The sequence below is a fragment of the Procambarus clarkii genome, chromosome 50, assembly GCF_040958095.1.
Source record: "Procambarus clarkii isolate CNS0578487 chromosome 50, FALCON_Pclarkii_2.0, whole genome shotgun sequence".
In the NCBI taxonomy this organism is placed as follows: domain Eukaryota; kingdom Metazoa; phylum Arthropoda; class Malacostraca; order Decapoda; family Cambaridae; genus Procambarus; species Procambarus clarkii.
The window spans coordinates 14699687-14724577 of NC_091199.1; the positions used below are offsets into that span (position 1 = coordinate 14699687).

Here is a 24891-nt window from a genome sequence, read left to right on the forward strand (position 1 = left end):
TCATGCGTTGTTTCACCTTCGGCCTGCTCATGCACAGCCTGAGCCGTCTTGGTCGTTGGACCGTGTGCTCTCATTTCTCTCTTCTCCAGGGTTTGTGGTGGCCCCTTCAGTTCATGATTGTTTGGTGAAGGCTCTTTTCTTGTTGGCATTGGCCTCTTAGGGTCAGGTTGGGGAACTTCATGCTCTTCTCTGGCTCAGGGGTTTCTGCTCTTTTGGTCCTAGTGGTAGGTTTGTTCATTTGCAGCTGTCTCCTTCTTTTCTAGCAAAGAATGAGACTGCTGCTTTCTGGAGGGGTCCTTGGGTTGCTGATGCTTGGTTGGTTAGGCCAGGGATGCATCATGTGTTGTGTCCGGTTGTGGCTCTCTGCCGTTACAGCCTCGGAAGCCAGGGACGCGCTTTGGGTTGACCCGGTTTCCCTTTTTCCCTGTTCCAGGGCTCGGGTCTCCCAGGTCATCTTCAGGGTAATTCGATCCAGCCAGTCTGCGGTCTATCCTTGTGCCCATGACATTCATATGTTTGCTGTGCTTGCTGCCGTCTTCGGTAACATGTCTTGGGTTGACATTCGGGCATTGGGTTTTTGGAGGTCGAACAAGGTCCTGGCCGCTCGCTACCTTGTCAATGTTCCTGGGCCTCATCGGGCCTGTGTTGCTTTGGGTCGGTGTTTGCAGCCAGTTGTCTCGACTTCGCATTGAGGAGCGAGAGTCGACCACCTCCCGGGTAAGTCCCTCTTGTTTTGTCTTTGGGTAAGTAGCTCCAGGGAGACGATGGGGCTCCCTCAAAAAAACAGCAATGAATATAATGAAACACCATTTTCTGGGTAAGACCCGGAGGCTCCCTGGCAACCCTCCCTTCCTCCGGTCGGCAAAAAAATGCCGACCGGAGGGAGGATATGTTTTCCAACCGGATATGTTTTCATATCCAGCCTCAGAACTGGAGGTTTGGATAACCGGCACAGGAGTTTGGGGATGCCCCTTCCCCCTCCCAGGGAGGGGGGGAGGGTTTTGCAGACAACAGCATGGTGACATGGTGATGTCATGCTCATTTGCTTATTTTCCATTTGGGGAGTTCTGTCCACTAAGTTGGCTTTCAGTGGCAATATTTTAATTGCCACTGAATTGGAATAGGGGTTTGTTTTGGCGTGCTTACCTTTCTGGGTGCCTGACCCAGTCGATGGCAGACATAGAATGCCTCCAGCTACACAAGGGTTTCTATAAGCCATTGCTCCTCGTGCCTCTGAGGGGGGCCAGGTTCTGGCTCGTAGTTCCCGGTAGGCTTTGAACTCTATGTGCATTGACTAATGACAAGTCTAATACAGTATATTCATATCAATTGGCAAGTTAGTGATGTGCAGCATAAAAGAAATAGGAGAGGTTTATAATGCTGCCTTGGGGCATTCATATAGTTTGAGAGGTTCATTATCATGTGTTGATGTTGATTGTTGAAATATGATTGGATATCATTCAGACCGAGAGAGAGAGACCAAGAGAGAGAGACCGAGAGACCGAGACTTCAAATGCTATACAAGTTTAGGGAAAGGGGTTATTGTGATGGATGGTCATCCAAAATTATATTAAGGAAAAGGGATGAATTGTATACTCCCATGATGTCATAAGGGATTAGCATAAGCCGGAACATTATGCTTAGCTATTGTTGCTTGGTGGTCTATTTGTTTACCTGAGAGCCACTAACACTAGTGGCCTCAACGAGGACAGGAAGCCAGCGGCTTGTTGAAGGCCCCCCCCCTTAGCCATGATGATCTTTTCCGGCTGTACTTTAAAGGTTAACAGAATATTGGCATTTACGGCTTCGGTGGGTAGATTGTTCCATCGATTAATTACCCATTGTGGGTGAAAAAAGCATCTCCAGTTCTCAGTCTTACATTGTGGAGCTAACCATTGGTGATTGGGGGCAATTAGTGGCAGGAATCAAACTACTGTATAAGATATCAAGTGACAATAGATTTACATACAGTATAACATTTTTGTTCAGTAATTTTTGCCAATATGCTAAAAGCCAGTTTTTCTGATTTTCAGGGAAGGACAGCGGGTTTGATGAAACTCCGTTGGTTGAGGATGTCAACAACAGCAGTGGTCATGGAGGTCGTCCAGGAGGTAGTTTCATTGTCTCAGGGGTATTCAATGACTCTTCAAGAATGTTTATTCCTGCTCCTCCCTCCCCAACTCCAGACTATGATGATGATGGAGACTCTGATGGAAATGAATCTGATATTCTTCAAGGTTCCCAGTTTTATGTTGTAACAGATAGTCAAGGTGACCCCATAAAGAAAAAGGTTGCAAATCGCGACTCTCTTAGTGATGATAGCCTTCAGAATGCACCTGTAGCTGGAGGGAAATCTTCCAAGGCTTCAACACCAGTGAAGAAGCCTTCTACACCTTTGCAGAATATGATAAAAGAATTCCATCAAGGTTTACCCCCATTTGAACACGAAAATGGTTTCTCTGATGATTCTCTCGAAGATTCCACTGTTAGCCCGTCGAGGCCCAGTACAGCGAGTCAGAAACCTTGTAGACAAACGTCTGAGGAGTCGTTGGCATCCATGGAGAGTTCTACAGCTTCATTTGATTATATGAATGCTGGTCAGGCAAGAAATTCCTCTTATGGAAGACCAAAACCAAAACCTTCTCCCACTACTCCTGGTTCAGAAAATAATAATAATAATAATATAAATAATAATAATAGTAATAATAATAATGATGATGATGATGATAACAACAGCAATAATAATAATGATAATACTAATGGCCAGAAAGGGAGTAGTTTTCGGGACAGAAAGGATGTCAATGGGAAAGTGAAGAAATCTGTCCCTAAGGCAGTAGAAAATGGTTTCACTCACAAGGAAAGCTTGAACAAGGAGGATGAAAACTCCAGAGGCGATTTGAACGATTTCAGTAGACAGTGTTCAAGAGAAAGTTCTCATAGTTCAGGATCTAACAGCTCAAAACCCAATGAAAGATTTGATACGATACGACACATGCTGAAGGAAGGCTTAATTGAAGGCTTAGATGAGAGCCCACCTCAGTTTAAGCCTCCACCACCAACAAAAAAAACAACCAATGGAGTTCATTCAGATGAGAGAGCAGACAGTGGCTTGGGGTCTGTGTTCAGCACAACAAGAACAGACGAGAGTGGAGGTAGTGACAATCGAACTGAACTCTCTGGTACTCCGTCCTTACTTACTTCACCTAAAGAAGCAGAAAATTTTAGGAAAAGAAAATCTGATATTAGGAAAGGAAAGGAGACAGTTCGCAGTCGAGCATCCATTGCATCAGAAGATGTAGAAAGAAATCGTGATGATGGTGATGAAGTGGAAATTCAAATGAAAGAAACATTGGAAGTCCCACCTCCTCCACCACCCAGAGATGAGTCAATGCACTGGACACCACGCATTGCTCCATCTGCAACTCAGAAGGATCATACCAAACTTTCTGCGAGATCCATGCCAACTACACCCTCGACATCTAAAAATCCAAGCTGGCTACACAATGCCGTCTCGGAAAAAGATGAAATGATTGAAGTTGCATCAAACCATTCTCATCAGCTCTCAGGGGATAAGGTTACACACATTGATGATCTTTATGGGCAAAATGAACAACATGAAAGTGGAAGTGAAGTTAGCAGTGCTATAAATGGTTCCCTAGCTAGTCACTATAGTATTCAAGACAATGATAACCCATTGACAGATCGGGAATTTTTAGAAAACTTAAAAAACCTTGAGCCTAGACCTCGACCAGACACATTAGCTGTAATTACTGAGGACCAAGGTAGCATTGGATCTCGAGGAAGTCGTTCAGGCCGATTGCTATCTAGAATTACCGATTCTGTTCGAAGTGGAAGTAGAACACCAACTCCATCTTCTTCCAGTTCCACCACACGTGCCACCACAACTAAACTCACTTCCACCTCAAGATCTTCCACTCGTATTCATGGGGATATTATTAGAGAGCCGTGGAGATCATCCCTGCGTGAGTCAGCTCTACCCTCGCCTCAAGACTATGCTCGCCTTCCGTCCCTCAGTCCGTCTGTTATACCACTAACCCGTGATGGTTCTGGGCGCTTTAGAAGCATTGAGGATTTGGCAGAAGCCATTTCTACACCTGAAGATACTACATTGTCTGGAAAGAAGAAAAAACATTCCACATTGCCACCAAATCTCACCCCAGGAGATATGAAGAAAGAAAATAAAGAACTTCGACGAGCAACGTCTTTGATGGTTGGCAAAAAAGGAAAAGGTATGTTAAATAAATTGTTTTTGTTTTTTATATTGCACACAAATTTTTCTTACGAAATAAAAAATTTCATTTTTGGAAGTCATTTTTAGATGTCATTTTTAGATTTATCATGATTTGAAAGTATAGATTTAAAATATGACTTTCAATTGCCAAAACAGGGGCTTCATAAAAAAGTAATGTCTTGTACATGTATTATGTAGATAAAGGACGAGATATTTCACAAATTAGGTGTGAAACATTTACTGTATATCCCAAGAGTGTACAGTAATTTGTTTTACATTTTAGAAAGGCCTTCTCAACTTTCATTCTGTATTCTCAGTTGTAGGGCCCATATTTGGGCCGTGTATTTTCTTTGCGTTTTAATGCTATCAGAAATGCTTTTTCTTAATATACAAATATACTGCCCGAAACGCTTTGCGTAATAGTGGCTTTAGGCATTGTATGTACTAGCTCCTATCTATAAAGCCAACAAACTTTGTAAAATGTATGTATGTACCTTTGCCTAAATAAAAATTATTATTATTATTATTATTATTATATAAGAATGATCTTATGTATGTACCTTTGCCTAAATAAAAATTATTATTATTATTATTATTATTATATAAGAAAGAGAAAAACTAGGAGAAGAATTTGTATTGTATTATGTGGATGATCTGTACAATTACAGCAACACGCTTTTGTCCTTTAAGTGTCTTTAGTTTAATTAAAACAGAAACTTTATTGACGAAGAGAATGGTTTTGATTGAAGAAGAAAAGTTTGGTTGGTTTCTTAGACAATGTCCTGTTCTCACTAAAGACATGACTAAACAACAGTCAGGGCTAGATTGATAGTGACTTTTGGAGTAGTGCGATCTCTCAATCAATCCATTATTAGAAGAAAGGAGACACTGAAATCCTTTATTCAGCCCAAGATATCCTCAGAAGATTCTTTAATGTACACTTAATAACCTCCTCTCAGCAGTTTCTTCAATTAGATGATAAAGTATGGCTTTGTTAATTGCTAGTCAGTTTATGTGACCACTCCTCCAGACTATCACCAGATGTCAACACCTGCATTGTCAACACCTGCATTGGCAGCAGATTAGCAAGAAGCTGCCCACCTCACAGTTTACTTGACTCAGACAGGACATGGAAAGGAGGGACAAAACATGATGGGATGGGAGCAAATAGGTAGCCTTCAGAGAGAGGAACATTTCATCAACAACACACTCAAAGCCTAATTTATGAACTCTTGTCAGTTACATACTTCCTTAGGCAAGAATAACCATGAAAAAATAAATGTAATAAGGGCCACTTATCCATGCTGCAGAATGGAGCCAAAAAAATCAAGTGTCAGGGGGACAGACACTCAGTGTATATACCTGCTTGATACCTGCTTGATGGGGTTCTGGGAATTCTTCTTCTCCCTAAGCCCGGCCCGAGGCCAGGCCTGACTTGAGAGTTTGGTCCAACAGGCTGTCGCTTGGAGCGGCCCGCAAGCCCACAGATCCACCACAGCCCGATTGGTCTGGCACTCCTTGGAGAAAACTATCTAGTTTTCTCTTGAAGATGTCCATGGTTGTTCTGGCAATATTTCTTATACTTGTTGGGAGTATGTTGAACATATATACATGTGTTAAGCTTATATAGAGATAAAACAATTGACTATTCCCAGGATGCAACCCCACATCAAGCTGACTAACTCCTGGGGTACCTATTTACTGCTAGGTGAACAGGCACATTAATTAAGTGATAGGAAATGTGCTCAACCATTTGTTACACTCGGGATTCAAATCTTGAATTCCCGATTGTGAGCCGAGAATGAACCCAACTGTGCTCTTATGGTCCCCAGTGTACAAAATAAGGGGTAATATACTACAAAAAGTAGCAGCTCACAAATGCTCACTTTTCCATACATAGGTTGGCTAGGTTAGGTGGATGGCTTGTGTTAATGCAATTCAATACCCCTTATTTTGTATGTTGTGGCAAATCAAGAGCACAGTCTGGTTAGGCAGGCTTATTGAGGCTCCCCCTCCCCCCCTCAGGTGAACCACAGTACTGCATTTTCACAAGATTTAACCAACAACACTCAAATGGCCCTTAACATCAAATGGCCCTTAACAAACCGTGTCCAAATGTCTTGCGTTGTCTGGGAATTAAACCTGAAACAATTCAACCAAGTCAACTGAGTAGCCCACTGTACTGCAGAACACCTTTAATGTGATCTGTTACATTTACATTCCATGCTGGGCTTCTTGCATATATCAACAAAACTTTCAGTTAGTATACATACTGTATATCCTGAGTTTCATTCTCTGTTGAAAGAAGTGGTATAATTTCCTTCATTAAACTTGATATGCTCCATTTATTGCTCTCTTGCACTAAGTTCACACCCTTGTGTAATGCTGTCATCTCTCATAGCCATATGCATACATATATTGAATGAATACAAGCTCAATACATGGTGTTTTATCCAAGCCCTTGGGTAATACTTTCTCTTATAAAGAATTGGGTATTTACAGTGAATTTTAATACTATAGGCAGTACATTATTTTTATTTGATTTTTTAGATAAATATTGGTTTATTAAAGGGAAAATTTTACCTAATCTTGAATGTACCAGAGGGCCACCATCGCTAGTAATCATAGTGGTGACAGGAAGCCAGTAGCTTTTTAAAGGGTTTAAATCCTCTTAATTCCCTATTCTTGAGGATTTTTTCCAGTTGAGTTTTGAACTCGAGTACATACTGTCTTTGCATTTACGACTTCAGCGGGAAGGCAATTCCATTGGGTTATTACCCTATGGGAGATAAAGCAACATCTGTTTTCTATCCTAAATTGTGACTAGTTGAGGTGAAAACTGTTGCCCTTTGTGTGGGGTACATTTGACCTTTCAAAAGAAGTGGTCTGGGTTAATATCTTCTAATTTGTTCAGTACTGTACTACATTTTACTACATACAATGTACTGCTCGACTCTCGATTGAGAATTCCGGGCTCAAATCCTGGGTGGGACAGAAATGGTTGGGTGCATTTTTAATCACCTAATGTGCCTGTTCACCTAGTAGGTACTCAATAGTTAAGTCAGCTTATTGTGGGGTTGCATCCTTGGCGGAGTTAGTAATTCGACCTTGGGGGGTTGGGGACCTTGATATAAGCCTAACATGTATGAATACACTCTGGCTGTCTGTCCCCCGACACAATGAATTATTATTATTATTTTAAAGGTCTCCACGAGATCAACCATGTCATGTATGGTTCGAAGTAGTGTTAGTCCTGTTGCCCATAACTCTTTATGCTACGAGAATCAACTTCGTTCTTGGATGACTTTAGTCATTGTATGGTGGAGCTTTTCCAAAGTAGGTATGTTCTGCTGAAGGTGGTGGGGGGTCTCCATGCTTGGATACAGTAGTCCAGATCATTTGTACAGCTGAATAGCCACTTTGTTCCTTGAAGTCTAAGAGTTCATTTGATTATTTATAAGGTTGTCTTTTTTTTCCTACAGCTGCTACTTGCTAAGTGACTTGTAATGTCTTGTGGATCATAACTTCTAAATACTTTTCTTTGTCAGTCTCTCCCCCGACACAATGATGATGAGTCATGTTGTTGATATGTGTAGTTACACCCTATATGTAGGGTCTTGTTTGCACTTCTCAATATTGAAAAGTATCTGCCAGTGCTCTGATAATCTTCGGAGTTAATGTAGATCACCTTGTAAGAGCTCAATATATTTTTTGCTTCAAACTTTATCGGAGATCTTAGTGTCATCTGCAAATTTGATTAAGAGATTTATGATTTTTCTCATCTATAAAATTTTAGCAAAATAACAAGAGCTTGGGTAGGTGTGCTGTGTAGAGTGGCAGACACGTCACTCGAAAAATGTTTTCAAATGATGAAAACAAGATCAAACAAAACGAGAAGTGACGAAATGTAACAGATCACACTTGTTTTCTGTTTCTCTTTTAAGTTGATAAAAAATTACTACTGTACTGTACAATATTTTAGTTCAATGTAAGTACTGTATAGGCCATTTCACAATTTAGTCCCTTTATAATAATAATAATAATAATAATAAAAATAATAATAATACAGGTAGTAGTAATAATGTTAATTTTTATTTAAAAAAAAGTTACAAAGGATGTTATATTGTTTATATTCAGAGCACAGTTTTATTTATTTTCTGGGGGAAGCCCCGTCGGCTCCCCAGAGCTATCCAAGCTGATATGTTACTGTTAGTTTTCTGGCATCAAAGTGCATGGAGTTCTTGCCTACCAGGGACCACAAGCCAGAACCTGGCCCCCTCAGAGAGGCATGAAGAGTAATGGCCTATAGAAACCCCCCCTTGTGGTTGGAATTATTATTATTATTCTATGTCTGCTATCGGCTGGGTCTTGCACCCAGAAAGGTAGGCGCCCCAAAACAAACCCCTATTCTGGTGAAAACACTGCCCCCGAAAGCCGAACGAGATGACAGAATCTCTCCAAATGAAAACTAGCAACTAGCATGATGTCGTCATATCGCCGCACTGCCGTCTGTGCAACCCCCTCCCCCCTCCTGGGGAGGGGGAAGGGGCAGTCCCAGACCTCCGTGCTGGTGATCCATTCTCCAGTTCCTGGCTGATGTGATACTGGCTGGTCGGGTGCCTCTGGCTCCAGTTTTGTTTTCAGTTACTGTACTGTGCCTTGTGGCCTGTCCCTACAGGTGGTGTATGAGCCAGGAGTAATATTCTACGATACTCGGGCTGCATGCGCCTAGGGTTTCCTTCCCTAGGTGTCCTGTAAGTACTGCCCTTGGGGCTTGGGGCCACCGTGGCCCTGAGTTTTTTCTGCTCATTTGGTCCTTGTGGTAGGTTTGTTCGTTTGCAGCAGTCTCCTTCTTTTCTGGTGATGTTTGGGTCTGCTATTTTTTGGAGGGGTCCTTGGGTTGTTGATGCTTGGTTGGTTGGGCCGGGGGTGCATCATGTATTGTGTTCGGTTGCGGCTCTTCGATGTTCTCTGCACGTCTTGGCCTCTGCAGGCCAAGGTTGCGGCTCTTCGATGTTCTCTGCACGTCTTGGCTTCTGCAGGCCAAGGTTGAGGCTCTTCGATGTTCTCTGCACGTCTTGGCCTCTGCACCAGTTGGATCGCCGGTGCAGAAGTCTGTGGCTCCCCCCTTTCCCCTCTCAGGGGGAAGGTTGCACAGACGGTGGTGCGGCAACGTGATGACGTCATGCTATTTGCTAGTTTTCACTTGGGGAGTTCTGTCCACTCGTTCGGCTTTCGGTAGCAATGTTTTCACCCAAATAAAGGTTTGTTTTGAGACGCCTACCTTTCTGGGTGCCAGACCCGGTCGATGGCAGACATAGAATGCTTCCAACCACACGGGGGTTTCTATAGGCCATTGCTGCTTGTGCCTCTCTGAGGGGGCCAGGTTCTGGCTTGTGGTCCCCCGTAGGTACATATCAGCCTGGATAGGTCCGGGAAGCCTCCAGGTCTCACCCGGAAAATGGCGATTCATTACAGTCAACGCTGGTTTTTTCAAGACCACTAATCTTGAAGACTAGAAACATCACACTTGGCACACACAAATTTATGTGAAACCAGGCCATCTGCTCCTTCAACTCTTACACATCTCTCATTGTCACTCGGTACCCCATCAACCTTTACAAGTGTTATTTTCTTGATAAAAAGGTCACTTGGGGGGAACCCCATCAACTCATACACATGTTATTCCATTATAACAATTTCACTCGGTGCCCCATATACTATTATGTGCTCCTCTTCTCACTAAACCCCTTCACAGCATTTAACAATAGTCTACCAACTCCCTACCTGTTAAGCACGTTCCACGATCTTTTCAAGATGTCTTTAATCACAGGGCTCTCTCAAGGTCTGTGCGCACATGGCAGTCTTTCTCACACGTCTTCATTAACTGTTTTATCCGAGTGTCTACTCCACACCGTCACTCACTATGTACCAGTTGCTGCTATTTTCTCTTATGCTTTGAAGTTACTGTCATCCAAAACACTAAACTCATAACATGCTGGAAACTACAGGAATGGCTCTGTACCTCTTCCACTTGGAATATTTATCCCTGCTTTATGCAATAATCTACTGTAGTTCTCTGTATTTCCTTTTTCGTTTGGCTCTACTTTTCCAGGCATTCAAGACAATGCCACTTTGTAGGGCCATATAGCACAAACTTAGTAACTATATTTATTCCATTGTTTTTATTGTATTTAGTCATACAATTCTTCATCTAAACCTGTGCCTTTGTGTATTTAACTTCTGTTTTTCATGATTCACATACAGGTACCAACAATGTCAGTTATATAAGCATTCTCATTTCTGTGCCTTATACCCATCATGCTCTTAAAATATTGAGTACTCGGAAGAATATTATTGAATATTTTATGAGAACTTACCATTCCCAATTTGACACACCCACATATTTAATGATTCTGTTCAATTTTATGAAACCAGCGGGAAGTGCTCAGCCTCGGTCAAAGTTGTCAGCGATTCGAGAAAAGCCTCCAGCACCACAAATTAGTAAACAGGCAAGCACCGTGCTTTTTATTTAAATTGCCAAGCTGGACAAAACATAACAAGGATGGGTTGTTTGCCACAAAGGGATTTAACATTAAGTTATAAGCTTTGGGAATATTGTAGTACGGGAATTAACATATCCAGCCACTCTTGTGGTTAAACCCCCCCCCCCTCTCTCGTATGGTGACTAATCCAAGGAAATATGAAATGTTTTGATGCGTATGAAATATGATGTTTAATAAATGGTTGTGATTTGAGGTCATAAATGCAGTGTTTCCAAGCAAAACAGTCGGTTCCATTGCCTAGGAAAGTTGGTGGGACACTTCCTTGATAGGATTTATGTACTGTACTATATGCTGTGTGTGTGTGTGTGTGTGTGTGTGTGTGTGTGTGTGTGTGTGTGTGTGTGTGTGTGTGTGTGTGTGTGTGTGTGTGTGTGTGTGTGTGTGTGTGTACATACTGTAAAGCTGGGTGTACATACTGTAAAGCTGGGTGTACATACTGTAAAGCTGGGTGTACATACTGTAAAGCTGAGTGTACATACTGTAAAGCTGGGTTTTAAAGCTGGGTGTACTGTAGCAGGTAAGGGCTGCCAAAAAAAAAAAGTCAAGAAAAACACCACACAAGAGTAAGCCTTTACTGTCGACAACATTTTGCTCGTGACGGAGATTATAAAGTCAATTGAAAGATGCACCAAAGCCAAAGAGTTTATAACCTGATTTTCTTCATGACAACAAAATCAAATTGAGTTACCTTACAGGCATCTCTCTCACGGCATACAGAACTTGTGGGCATGAGTTCGAGATGGAATCCCACAATCGTACATGTAGTACAGTACTGTACTGTCTATACTTTATAATCCAAATTACTATTCTGTTTAGTAATAAATACGGGCCCCATCCCTCCATGTGAGTTAGCTGAATTTTTTCCTGGAAAGTCCAAAAAATTATAATTTTAATTTGTTCAGGTTTTTGTCCACAAGAATTCTCAGTAACCCAAATTTTTGAGTTGAGCAGTAAAAAACTCAAAATCAGATTTATTCAGATTACTCAAAAATCCATGTTACTGGAATTCAGATTACTGAGCTCTTACTGTGTTTGAAATGTTTACTAAGTGGGCATGTGAGCAGGCATACACTGAAACAGACGAGCAGATAATCCTGCCAACAGGTAACTTGGTTATCCTGAGTTGTTATCTCAAGTTGATTTTGGGGTTTTAGTGTCCCCGCGGCCCGGTCCTCGTCCAGGCCTCCACCCCCAGGAAGCAGCCCGTGACAGCTGACTAACTCCCAGGTACCTATTTTACTGCTAGGTAACAGGGGCATAGGGGGAAAGAAACTCTGCCCATCGTTTCTCGCCGGCACCCGGGATCGAACCCGGGACCACAGGATCACGTGTCCAGCATGCTGTCCGCTCGGCCGGCCGGCCCCTTGGTTACCACCATATCGGATAAGCCTGCCAGGTTTCCTGTCCCCATCTATCGCAACCAGACCAAAATGAAGGTATATATATTTATTTACAGTATTTATATAATGCTGCTAATCATTAAAATTAAAATGTATGGTTTGTTGTAGATACAGTAATACATTTGAGGGGCAATGCATAATAATAATAAGAGATATGTGACTTATTAATACATAAATATAAATAAATGTTAAGAAGTTATGCTGAAGATGTACAGTTTTCTAGGTTGATTCACTTCTCGAGAATCATGGCAACCACATTAAATTAAATTAAATTAAATTAAATTAAATTAAATTAATTAATTAAATTAAATTTATTTTTTTATTCAGGAAAAGTACATACTGTACATAGTTGATGAGTTACAAACATAATGTTGGAGTTATAGAGCTAGTACATACAATACCTAAAGCCACTAATACGCATAGCGTTTTGGGCAAGGTGTGGGGGGGGGGAAAAAAATGCTTAGACTAAAACTTAATAGTAATTGGGATTAAAGTATAAATTGTGTTGAAAAAGGAATAAAAAATAGGGGAAAACATGGCAGAAATAGCAATTGTACAAGTTGGTCAACAAACAGCATTGTTTAAGAAAAAAAAACAATGGCAACCACATACAACCACCATATACAGCAACAATGGCAACCACATACAACCACCATATACAGCAACAATGGTAACCACATACAACCACCATATACAGCAACAATGGCAACCACATACAACCACCATATACAGCAACAATGGTAACCACATACAACCACCATATACAGCAACAATGGCAACCACATACAACCACCACATACAGCAACAATGGCAACCACATACAACCACCATATACAGCAACAATGGCAACCACATACAACCACCATATACAGCAACAATGGTAACCACATACAACCACCATATACAGCAACAATGGCAACCACACACAACCACCATATACAGCAACAATGGTAACCACACACAACCACCATATACAGCAACAATGGTAACCACATACAACCACCATATACAGCAACAATGGTAACCACACACAACCACCATATACAGCAACAATGGCAACCACATACAACCACCATATACAGCAACAATGGCAACCACATACAACCACCATATACAGCAACAATGGCAACCACATACAACCACCATATACAGCAACAATGGTAACCACACACAACCACCACATACAGCAACAATGGTAACCATATACAGCAACAATGGTAACCACATACAACCACCATATACAGCAACAATGGTAACCACATACAACCACCATATACAGCAACAATGGTAACCACACACAACCACCATATACAGCAACAATGGCAACCACATACAACCACCATATACAGCAACAATGGTAACCACACACAACCACCATATACAGCAACAATGGTAACCACACACAACCACCACATACAGCAACAATGGTAACCATATACAGCAACAATGGTAACCACATACAACCACCATATACAGCAACAATGGTAACCACACACAACCACCATATACAGCAACAATGGTAACCACACACAACCACCATATACAGCAACAATGGTAACCACACACAACCACCATATACAGCAACAATGGTAACCACATACAACCACCACATACAGCAACAATGGTAACCACACACAACCACCATATACAGCAACAATGGTAACCACACACAACCACCATATACAGCAACAATGGTAACCACACACAACCACCATATACAGCAACAATGGTAACCACACACAACCACCACATACAGCAACAATGGTAACCACACACAACCACCATATACAGCAACAATGGCAACCACATACAACCACCATATACAGCAACAATGGCAACCACATACAACCACCATATACAGCAACAATGGCAACCACATACAACCACCATATACAGCAACAATGGCAACCACGCCTGACAGCTGGATGGACAGCGCTTGGGATTCCTAGTCCTGAGTCTCCGGGTTCGATCCCCGGTGGAGGCGGAGACAAATGTTTCTTTCACCCTGATGCCCCTGTTGCCTAGCAGTAAACAGGTACCTGGGAATTAGACAGCTGCTACGGGCTGCTTCCTAGGGGTGTGTAAGAAAAGGGAGGTCTGGTCAAGGACCGGGCCACGGAGACGCTAAGCCCCGAAATCATCTCAAGATAACCACATACAACAACCATATAAAGCAACAATGACAACCACATACAACAACCCCACATACAACAACCATATACAGCAATAATGGCAACCAAACACAACCACCACATACAGCAATAATGGCAACCACACACAACCACCACATACAGCAATAATGGCAACCACACACAACCACCACATACAGCAATAATGGCAACCACACACAACCACCACATACAGCAATAATGGCAACCAAACACAACCACCACATACAGCAATAATGGCAACCAAACACAACCACCACATACAGCAATAATGGCAACCAAACACAACCACCACATACAGCAATAATGGCAACCACACACAACCACCACATACAGCAATAATAGCAACCACACACAACCACCACATACAGCAATAATAGCAACTACACACAGCGCTGATGGCAATCACACACAATCACCACGTACACCTGAAGTAACAACTGCACACAGCAGCCAAGGCGTGACAAAAACTATACGACATAAGAGAAACTTCTCACTATCACCTAACACTAGCATGTCTCTCATACATCATAACAAGTTAACAAGTACATATACGAAGACTAAACCAGACAACAGAAGATGAGAAGACGACGACGTTTCGTTCCATCCTGGACCGTTATCAAGTCGGTTGTGATAATGGTCCAGGACGGACCAAAACGTCGTCGTCTCCTCATCTTTTGGTGTGTAGTTTAGTTTTCATACTTTCAGCCACGTTATTGTCACTCGTCGTCTACAACAAGTTTGCATCACATCACATCTTGGAAGAATTACAAAAAAAAAAATTGTGCACAGAGGCATTTGTAATTTGGAGTTATGACACCATACAACAGAACCAAAGATGTTTAGTACTGTTCCGGCAGTTATGAAACTGGTTTGGAGTGGAGCAGCATGATGTAGCCCTCACTGAAAGCTAATCCAGAGTATAACGTTGTCTTCGGTAAAGGCTTATCACTGTGTGATATTTTTCTTCTCTTATATATCTGTAGTGGTTGGTAATTGTACAAAAGTACTGTAGATGATAGCAACACTAATAATGGCTTTACTTCAAATGTAGAAAGATGTATAATGCATATATTTTTGAAGGAATTTGCACAAAATTGCAAATAAGATGGTCTATATCATTAACCATTTGAAATATAATGAACAAATGTCATATTTGGCGATAGTGTATGCATAATTCATATACTTTAAAATTGCACTGATATTCATGGCACTGTGCCCCTTTTGTGTCATAAGAACAGGTACGTGTATTGTATTTCTTCCACTTTGCTTTTATTGGATAATTTTTCATTCGTCTCGGGATAAGTACAATAAGTATCCAATGACTAATATCAGTGTGCATCAATCAAAATGTATATAGTATAGATATAAGCAAATTTAAACATTCTGATGTTAATTATGGAAGGTAAGTACTGGGACCTGGTATAAAACTGTACCATACATTAATAATAAACATAATTTATTATGCTGATATACAACATGTGCTCTGAAAAGTATAAAAACAGGGGCACGTGTAACTTGCATTGAATTATTTACAGGTACTGTATTTTACATTTATATATATATATATATATATATATATATGTGTATGTTGGCCACAGCTTATAGTGGCCATAACCAGAACAACACGTCAATGGCAGGGGAAGTTCCATTAGTTCTGTCTGAGGAGTATTTCTAGTCCTGTTTTAAACTACTGTATATCTTTGCCTCTTGATGGCTTCGCTAGGTTGACTATATTGTATGTTAATTACTGTTTGAATTTTATTGTTGCCACCAACGGGAGTTAGTTTGTGGCCTGATGCTCATCCCATGAGCGGTAGTGCAAAAGGATTTTGACATTCCTAAATGGTGTTAGACTGCAGTGGGTGTTGTATGATATTGGTTGTTATTGTATTTCAGTATACAGTACTAACACTTTACATATGATAAGATTACAACAACATTGATGGTAACAGAACTGTTGTAATATTGCCTATTGTAGTAGAGTTACTGTATTTAGAAAGTGCTTTGTATGGTATTTAAGCATCATATATTGGAGAGTAATAGAAGTACAGTACTGCAATTTACATGTACTGTAGTGTAGTGTGTGAGTGTGTGTGCTGTGATTTACATAGTCCTCAATTCTTTACATTCTGTATTCTAATATATCTACTTGAGGTGTAATTTAGATACATTCTACAAAAATCATGTATCTTATCATTAACAATAAAGTGGTGAAATAGTTCTATCAATGTTAATTTAGATTAGCAGTCGCCATGGCGCAGTGGTAACTCACTCACCCGGCGCTTCACAAGCACTTTGGCCTGGGTTTGTATCGGGGAGGATTGACTGGGTGCCAATCCTTCACTGTAGCCTCTGTTCACCCAGCAATGAATGGGTACCTGGGTGTTAAATGATTTGGCGGGTCGTATTTTGGGAAAAGCTAGGATTAAGAATCTTCCTGAAATGCTATGTACTCACCTATTTACTCACCTATTTACTCACCTATTTGTGCTTGCGGGGTTGAGCTTTGGCTCTTTGGTCCTGCCTCTCAATTGTCAATCAACTGGTGTACAGATTCCTGAGCCTACTGGGCTCTATCATATCTACATTTGAAACTGCATGGAGTCAGCCTCCACCACATCACTGCCTAATGCATTCCATCAGTTAACTACTCTGACACTAAAAAAGTTCTTTCTAACGTCCCTGTGGCTCATGTGGGTACTCAGTTTCCACCTGTGTCCCCTTGTTCGCGTACCACTAGTGTGCTAGTGGCTTAACAAGAATGTAAGACATACAGAAATCACAATAGCGTGATGTATCAAATGAACAAATCTTAGGTTCGAACCCTCATCACGGCCCTTGTGGATTTGTTCATTTGATGCATCATGCTATTGTGATTTCTGTGTGTAATGCAATTCTTTTACCATGTCGTAGCCTAGTCAATTAAGGCGCGTCTAGGATCCTCTCGGATGTACGTTCGAACCCTTGTCACGGCCCTTGTGGAGTTATTCGTAAGAATGTAAGAATTTTTGTATACAGTATATAAAAAAACAGATTGCTCTCTACATAACTAAATATAATTAATAATAATAATAATAATAATAATAATAATAATAATTTTGTATTCAGTATAAATACTGAAGATCAAATTTCAATGGTTACTTAGTAGTTACAGTCCTTGTACTGTATATTTTATAAGACCACTAGGCACACTAATTAATACTTAGTTTGACCATGTCTTTGTTTATGCAGTTTAAGCTCTCCAAAAAAGTTGACTGCCAGAGATGATTGTAGCGAAGTAGTATTTGAGCAACGATAACATAAACCATTCTACAGTGTTAATTTTCTTGCTTGCTCCCTACATTCGTATTGTTTGGCATGTTTTATTATGAGATACAATGGACTTGCTTCATTGTTTTTTTGGATTGTGTTTTCCCCTCAACGAAGATGAGGGGGGGGGAAACATGAAGAGGGAAATATCATATGAGGGGGGTTATTTGTATAAGGGGGGATGAAACATATGAGGGGGGAATAACTTGAGGAATAACTTCAAGTTATTCTTCTTGGTTAATTTCTGAAGTCGCCTCGTTTCCAGGCATTGTACAGGACTTGTTTCCTAATATGAAGCCTGTTGATTAGAAATGTAGTAGTTGTTAGTTGTGTGTTGTTTAACATTTGTGTTTAGCATTTAACATAAGAGTAATGCAAAATTGTAGGGACGAGTTACACAATCTATGAAACGACTAAAGAAAGCGTTTTGAGCACCCACAAAAAAAGAAATAGACAAAAAAATTAACCAATGTGTGTGATGGAGGTAAAACATTTAATACTGAAGGAGAAGTACTGTAAGGTAACAAAATGAGAGCGCTCATGGAAAATAACGAATGAATGCAAAAAAAAGTGACACACACGTATGTTAACCAAGTTTCCACTGACTTTTTCAGACACTTGTTTTAACCATAGAGAAACTGGTTTGTCTAGCTGCTCATTTGAATTTTTTATATTTATTTATTTATTTATTTATTTATTTATTTATTTATTTATTTTATTTTTATACAAGAAAATACTATGGGTTGTGGAAGTATATATGCTGGAGGGTGATTAGTACATTCTTGCAAAGCCACTAGCATGCGTAGCATTTTGTGCAGGTCCTTAAGTTAACAAATAAGCATACAGGTACATTATAACAGAACTTGAATTCACATAACAAACATCAGTATAAAGGAGGGTAGGAATTATCACAGGAAAGTACCAAGCCATTACATTATGAATATATAGCACTTGGGAAGGGATCAGGATAAGGATTTTTGATGGGATGGGTGGAAGGAATGGTGTCCAACTAATTGTGGACAGTGTGGGATTGAACACTGACCTGCATGAAGCGAGACCGTCGCTCTTCCATCCAGCCCAAGTGGTTGGACACATCAGTATAAAGAGGTCAAATAAAATAAAATTATAGTGACGAAGTTGCATTTATACATTGTAATAAACAGTACTGTGCAAGTGTGAAATTCCTTAGCATCTGTGGACTAAGGATCTGTGAGAGGTTGATTCTGGGGTTGCTGCAAATGGCTTCAGTGGCTGATGCTTCTGGGAATTACTTTCCATTCCTTCATTCCCTTGTTTCCTTAGGAGGTTTCTTTAGAGGGGCTCAACTTCCCAGGATTCATGAACTTCCTTTGTTGGTGCCGTGTCAATTCTTTCTTCCAGGTTCCAGGGTTCTCGTGGGTCCTTATTCTTCTCTTGTAGGAGAAGTTCTCAGGAATTTTGGGTTTCTGGAGGAGAGTCTTTGGCTATCTTTTTACACTCTTTGGTGTTCGGTCCACATCCCTTAATTAAGGTTTGCTGCTGAGAGTGGATGTGTTTTCTTGTCCTCATCCTGTGTGAGTTAGTTTCCAGGTATTGAACCATATCCTGGATTCACTTTCTTTGCGGAGGTTTTCATGATCTTGTCTTTCCCTGTGTTTTGCTCAATGGAACTTGATATGAAACCTCATCCATGTGTGTCTCCCTCCTCCTCCATGTGTGTCTCCCTCCTCCTCCATGTGTGTCTCCCTCCTCCTCCATGTGTGTGTCTCCCTCCTTCTCCATGTGTGTCTCCCTCCTCCTCCATGTGTCTCCCCCTCCTCCTCCATGTGTCTCCCTCCTCCATGTGTGTCTCCCTCCTTCTCCATGTGTGTCTCCCTCCTCCTCCATGTGTGTTCCCCTCCTCCTCCATGTGTGTGTCCCCCTCCTCCATGTGTGTCTCCCTCCTCCTCCATGTGTGTCTCCCTCCTCCTCCGTGTGTGTCTCCCTCCTCCTCCATGTGTGTCTCCCTCCTCCATGTGTGTCTCCCTCCTCCATGTGTGTCTCCCTCCTCCTCCATGTGTGTCTCTCCTCCATGTGTGTCTCCCTCCTCCATGTGTCTCCCTTCTCCTCCATGTGTCTCCCTCCTCCTCCATGTGTGTTCCCCTCCTCCTCCATGTGTGTGTCCCCCTCCTCCATGTGTCTCCCTCCTCCTCCATGTGTGTCCCTCCTCCTCCATGTGTCTCCCTCCTCCTCCATGTGTCTCTCCCTCCTCCTTCATGTGTCTCTCCCTCCTCCTTCATGTGTCTCCCTCCTCCTTCATGTGTCTCCCTCCTCCTTCATGTGTCTCCCTCCTCCTTCATGTGTCTCCCTCCTCCTTCATGTGTCTCCCTCCTCCTTCATGTGTCTCCCTCCTCCTTCATGTGTCTCCCTCCTCCTTCATGTGCCAACCTCCTCCTCCATGTGTCTCCCTCCTCCTCCATGTGTCACCCTCCTCCTCCATGTGTCTCTCTCCTCCTCCTCCATGTGTCTCCTTCCTCCTCCATGTGTCACCCTCCTCCTCCATGTGTCTCCCTCCTCCTCCATGTGTCACCCTCCTCCTCCATGTGTCTCTCTCCTCCTCCTCCATGTGTCTCTCTCCTCCTCCTCCATGTGTCTCCCTCCTCCTCCTCCATGTGTCTCTCTCCTCCTCCATGTGTCTCTCTCTTCCTCCTCCATGTGTCTCCCTCCTCCTCCATGTGTCAACCTCCTCCTCCATGTGTCTCCCTCCTCCTCCGTGTGTGTCTCCCTCCTCCTCCGTGTGTCTCCCTCCTCCTCCTCCATGTGTCTCCCTCCTCCTCCATGTGTCTCCCTCCTCCTTCATGTGTCACCCTCCTCCTCCATGTGTCTCTCTCCTCCTCCATGTGTCTCCCTCCTCCTCCATGTGTCTCCCTCCTCCTCCCTGTGTCACCCTCCTCCATGTGTCTCTCTCCTCCCCCATGTGTCTCCCTCCTCCTCCATGTGTCACCCTCCTCCTCCATGTGTCTCTCCTCCTCCTCCTCCATGTGTGTCTCTCTCCTCCTCCTCCATGTGTGTCTCCCTCCTCCTCCATGTGTCTCTCTCCTCCTCCTCCATGTGTGTCTCCCTCCTCCTCCATGTGTGTCACCCTCCTCCTCCTCCATGTGTGTCTCCCTCCTCCTCCATGTGTCTCCCTCCTCCTCCATGTGTCTCCCTCCTCCTCCATGTGTCTCCTCCTCCTCCATGTGTGTCACCCTCCTCCTCCATGTGTCACCCTCCTCCTCCTCCATGTGTCACCCTCCTCCTCCTCCATGTGTGTCTCCCTCCTCCTCCATGTGTCTCCTCCTCCTCCATGTGTCTCTCTCCTCCTCCTCCATGTGTCTCCTCCTCCTCCATGTGTGTCTCCCTCCTCCTCCATGTGTCTCTCCTCCTCCTCCTCCTCCATGTGTCTCTCCTCCTCCTCCATGTGTCTCTCTCCTCCTCCTCCATGTGTGTCTCCCTCCTCCTCCATGTGTCTCCCTCCTCCTCCATGTGTCTCTCTCCTCCTCCTCCATGTGTGTCTCCCTCCTCCTCCATGTGTGTGTCTCCCTCCTCCTCCATGTGTCTCCTCCTCCTCCTCCATGTGTCTCCTTCTCCTCCATGTGTGTCTCCCTCCTCCTCCATGTGTGTCTCCCTCCTCCTCCATGTGTCTCTCCTCCTCCTCCTCCATGTGTCTCCCTCCTCCTCCATGTGTGTGTCTCCCTCCTCCTCCATGTGTCTCTCTCCTCCTCCTCCATGTGTGTCTCCCTCCTCCTCTATGTGTGTCTCCCTCCTCCTCCATGTGTCTCTCTCCTCCTCCTCCATGTGTGTCTCCCTCCTCCTCCATGTGTCTCCCTCCTCCTTCATGTGTCTCCCTCCTCCTCCATGTGTGTCTCCCTCCTCCTCCATGTGTGTGTCTCCCTCCTCCTCCATGTGTCTCCTCCTCCTCCTCCATGTGTGTCTCCCTCCTCCTCCATGTGTGTCTCCCTCCTCCTCCATGTGTCTCTCCTCCTCCTTCATGTGTCTCCCTCCTCCTCCATGTGTCTCTCCTCCTCCTCCTCCATGTGTCTCTCCTCCTCCTCCTCCTCCTCCATGTGTCTCCCTCCTCCTCCATGTGTGTCTCCCTCCTCCTCCATGTGTGTCTCCCTCCTCCTCCATGTGTGTCTCCCTCCTCCTCCATGTGTGTCTCCCTCCTCCTCCATGTGTGTCTCCCTCCTCCTCCATGTGTGTCTCCCTCCTCCTCCATGTGTGTCTCCCTCCTCCTCCATGTGTGTCTCCCTCCTCCTCCATGTGTGTCTCCATTCCTCATCTTCAATTTATGCCTTCATTAACTTGCACCACACTTGCATCTTCAAAATTAATAATATATTAAAAAGGGGGGGACGCGGAGGCTGGTCCCCCTCCACTGTCTCCTTCCCCCCCCCCCCACACCCCCATCTCCTGCACCCCCCCCCCCCCCACCCACCCACACTTCACCCCCATACACCCCACCAGGCCATTTTCCTACTTATCATCTACAGATTTTAATCAATACGTTGGTGAGGTTTTGTTGTGGTAATGAGCTAGTGTGGAAGAGCAGATAACAAAATCTATTACATTCTATAGAACTATGTATATATATGAAATATATATAATATTATATATACAAGAGTTGTTACATTCTTGTACAGCAACTAGTTGTTTTGTGAGAGGCTGTATTGTGAGAGGCTGTATTGTGAGAGGCTGTATTGTGAGAGGCTGTATTGTGAGAGGCTGTATTGTGAGAGGCTGTACTGTGAGAGGCTGTACTGTGAGAGGCTGTACTGTGAGAGGCTGTACTGTGAGAGGCTGTACTGTGAGAGGCTGTACTGTGAGAGGCTGTATTGTGAGAGGCTGTATTGTGAGAGGCTGTATTGTGAGAGGCTGTATTGTGAGAGGCTGTATTGTGAGAGGCTGTAATGTGAGAGGCTGTATTGTGAGAGGCTGTATTGTGAGAGGCTGTACTGTGAGAGGCTGTACTGTGAGAGGCTGTACTGTGAGAGGCTGTATTGTGAGAGGCTGTATTGTGAGAGGCTGTATTGTGAGAGGCTGTATTGTGAGAGGCTGTATTGTGAGAGGCTGTATTGTGAGAGGCTGTACTGTGAGAGGCTGTACTGTGAGAGGCTGTACTGTGAGAGGCTGTACTCTGAGAGGCTGTACTCTGAGAGGCTGTATTGTGAGAGGCTGTATTGTGAGAGGCTGTATTGTGAGAGGCTGTATTGTGAGAGGCTGTATTGTGAGAGGCTGTATTGTGAGAGGCTGTAATGTGAGAGGCTGTATTGTGAGAGGCTGTATTGTGAGAGGCTGTACTGTGAGAGGCTGTACTGTGAGAGGCTGTACTGTGAGAGGCTGTATTGTGAGAGGCTGTATTGTGAGAGGCTGTATTGTGAGAGGCTGTATTGTGAGAGGCTGTATTGTGAGAGGCTGTATTGTGAGAGGCTGTACTGTGAGAGGCTGTACTGTGAGAGGCTGTACTGTGAGAGGCTATACTGTGAGAGGCTGTATTGTGAGAGGCTGTACTGTGAGAGGCTGTACTGTGAGAGGCTGTATTGTGAGAGGCTGTACTGTGAGAGGCTGTATTGTGAGAGGCTGTACTGTGAGAGGCTGTACTGTGAGAGGCTGTACTGTGAGAGGCTGTACTGTGAGAGGCTGTATTGTGAGAGGCTGTATTGTGAGAGGCTGTATTGTGAGAGGCTGTATTGTGAGAGGCTGTATTGTGAGAGGCTGTATTGTGAGAGGCTGTACCGTGTGAGGCTGTACCGTGTGAGGCTGTACCGTGTGAGGCTGTATTGTGAGAGGCTGTATTGTGAGAGGCGGCTGTATTGTGAGAGGCGGCTGTATTGTGAGAGGCGGCTGTATTGTGAGAGGCGGCTGTATTGTGAGAGGCGGCTGTATTGTGAGAGGCGGCTGTATTGTGAGAGGCGGCTGTATTGTGAGAGGCGGCTGTATTGTGAGAGGCGGCTGTATTGTGAGAGGCGGCTGTATTGTGAGAGGCGGCTGTATTGTGAGAGGCGGCTGTATTGTGAGGTGGCTGTATTGTGAGAGGCTGTACCGTGAGAGGCTGTACCGTGAGAGGCTGTACCGTGAGAGGCTGTACCGTGAGAGGCTGTACCGTGAGAGGCTGTACCGTGAGAGGCTGTACCGTGAGAGGCTGTACCGTGAGAGGCTGTACTGTGAGGTGGCTGTACTGTGAGACGCTGTACTGTGAGAGGCTGTACACTGAGAGGCAGTACTGTGAGAGGCTGTACCGTGAGAGGCTGTACCGTGAGAGGCTGTACCGTGAGAGGCTGTACCGTGAGAGGCTGTACCGTGAGAGGCTGTACCGTGAGAGGCTGTACCGTGAGAGGCTGTACCGTGAGAGGCAGTACTGTGAGGTGGCTGTACCGTGAGAGGCTGTACCGTGAGAGGGTGTACCGTGAGAGGCTGTACCGTGAGAGGCTGTACCGTGAGAGGCTGTGCAGTGAGAGGCTGTGCAGTGAGAGGCTGTGCAGTGAGGTGGCTGTACCGTGAGAGGCTGTACCGTGAGAGGCTGTACCGTGAGAGGCTGTACCGTGAGAGGCTGTACCGTGAGAGGCTGTACCGTGAGAGGCTGTACCGTGAGAGGCTGTACCGTGAGAGGCTGTACAGTGAGAGGCAGTACTGTGAGGTGGCTGTACCGTGAGAGGCTGTACCGTGAGAGGCTGTACAGTGAGAGGCAGTACTGTGAGGTGGCTGTACCGTGAGAGGCTGTACCGTGAGAGGCTGTACAGTGAGAGGCTGTACCGTGAGAGGCTGTACCGTGAGAGGCTGTACCGTGAGAGGCTGTACCGTGAGAGGCTGTACCGTGAGAGGCCGTACCGTGAGAATCCGCACTGTGAGAGGCTGTACCGTGAGAGGCTGTACCGTGAGAGGCTGTACCGTGAGAGGCTGTACCGTGAGAGGCTGTACCGTGAGAGGCTGTACCGTGAGAGGCTGTACCGTGAGAGGCTGTACCGTGAGAGGCCGTACCGTGAGAATCCGCACTGTGAGAGGCTGTACTGTGAGAGGCTGTACCGTGAGAGGCTGTACCGTGAGAGGCTGTACCGTGAGAGGCTGTACCGTGAGAGGCTGTACCGTGAGAGGCTGTACCGTGAGAGGCTGTACCGTGAGAAGCCGCACTGTGAGAGGCTGTATCGTGAGAGGCTGTACTGTGAGAGGCTGTACCGTGAGAGGCTGTATCGTGAGAG

At 44.0% G+C, this 24891-nt stretch overlaps 1 protein-coding gene across 5 annotated transcripts in view; it reads left to right on the plus strand.

Annotated features, from left to right (window-relative positions):
- The window catches only part of LOC123772658 (uncharacterized), a 697131-nt gene that overhangs the window by 490834 nt on the left and 181406 nt on the right, over positions 1–24891 (plus strand). For 4 of the 5 annotated variants that reach the window (XR_006774694.2, XR_011222564.1, XM_069303582.1 and 1 more), the window contains exon 5: positions 2034–4250. Coding sequence is in view for 3 of the 5 variants with exons in the window: in XM_069303582.1 (XP_069159683.1) it covers positions 2034–4250 (2217 nt within the window). In the remaining 2 variants the exon portion in view is untranslated. Of the gene's footprint in view, positions 1–2033; positions 4251–10690; positions 10890–24891 lie in introns of those variants that run through there. The other variant, XM_045765931.2, reaches the window with a different exon arrangement.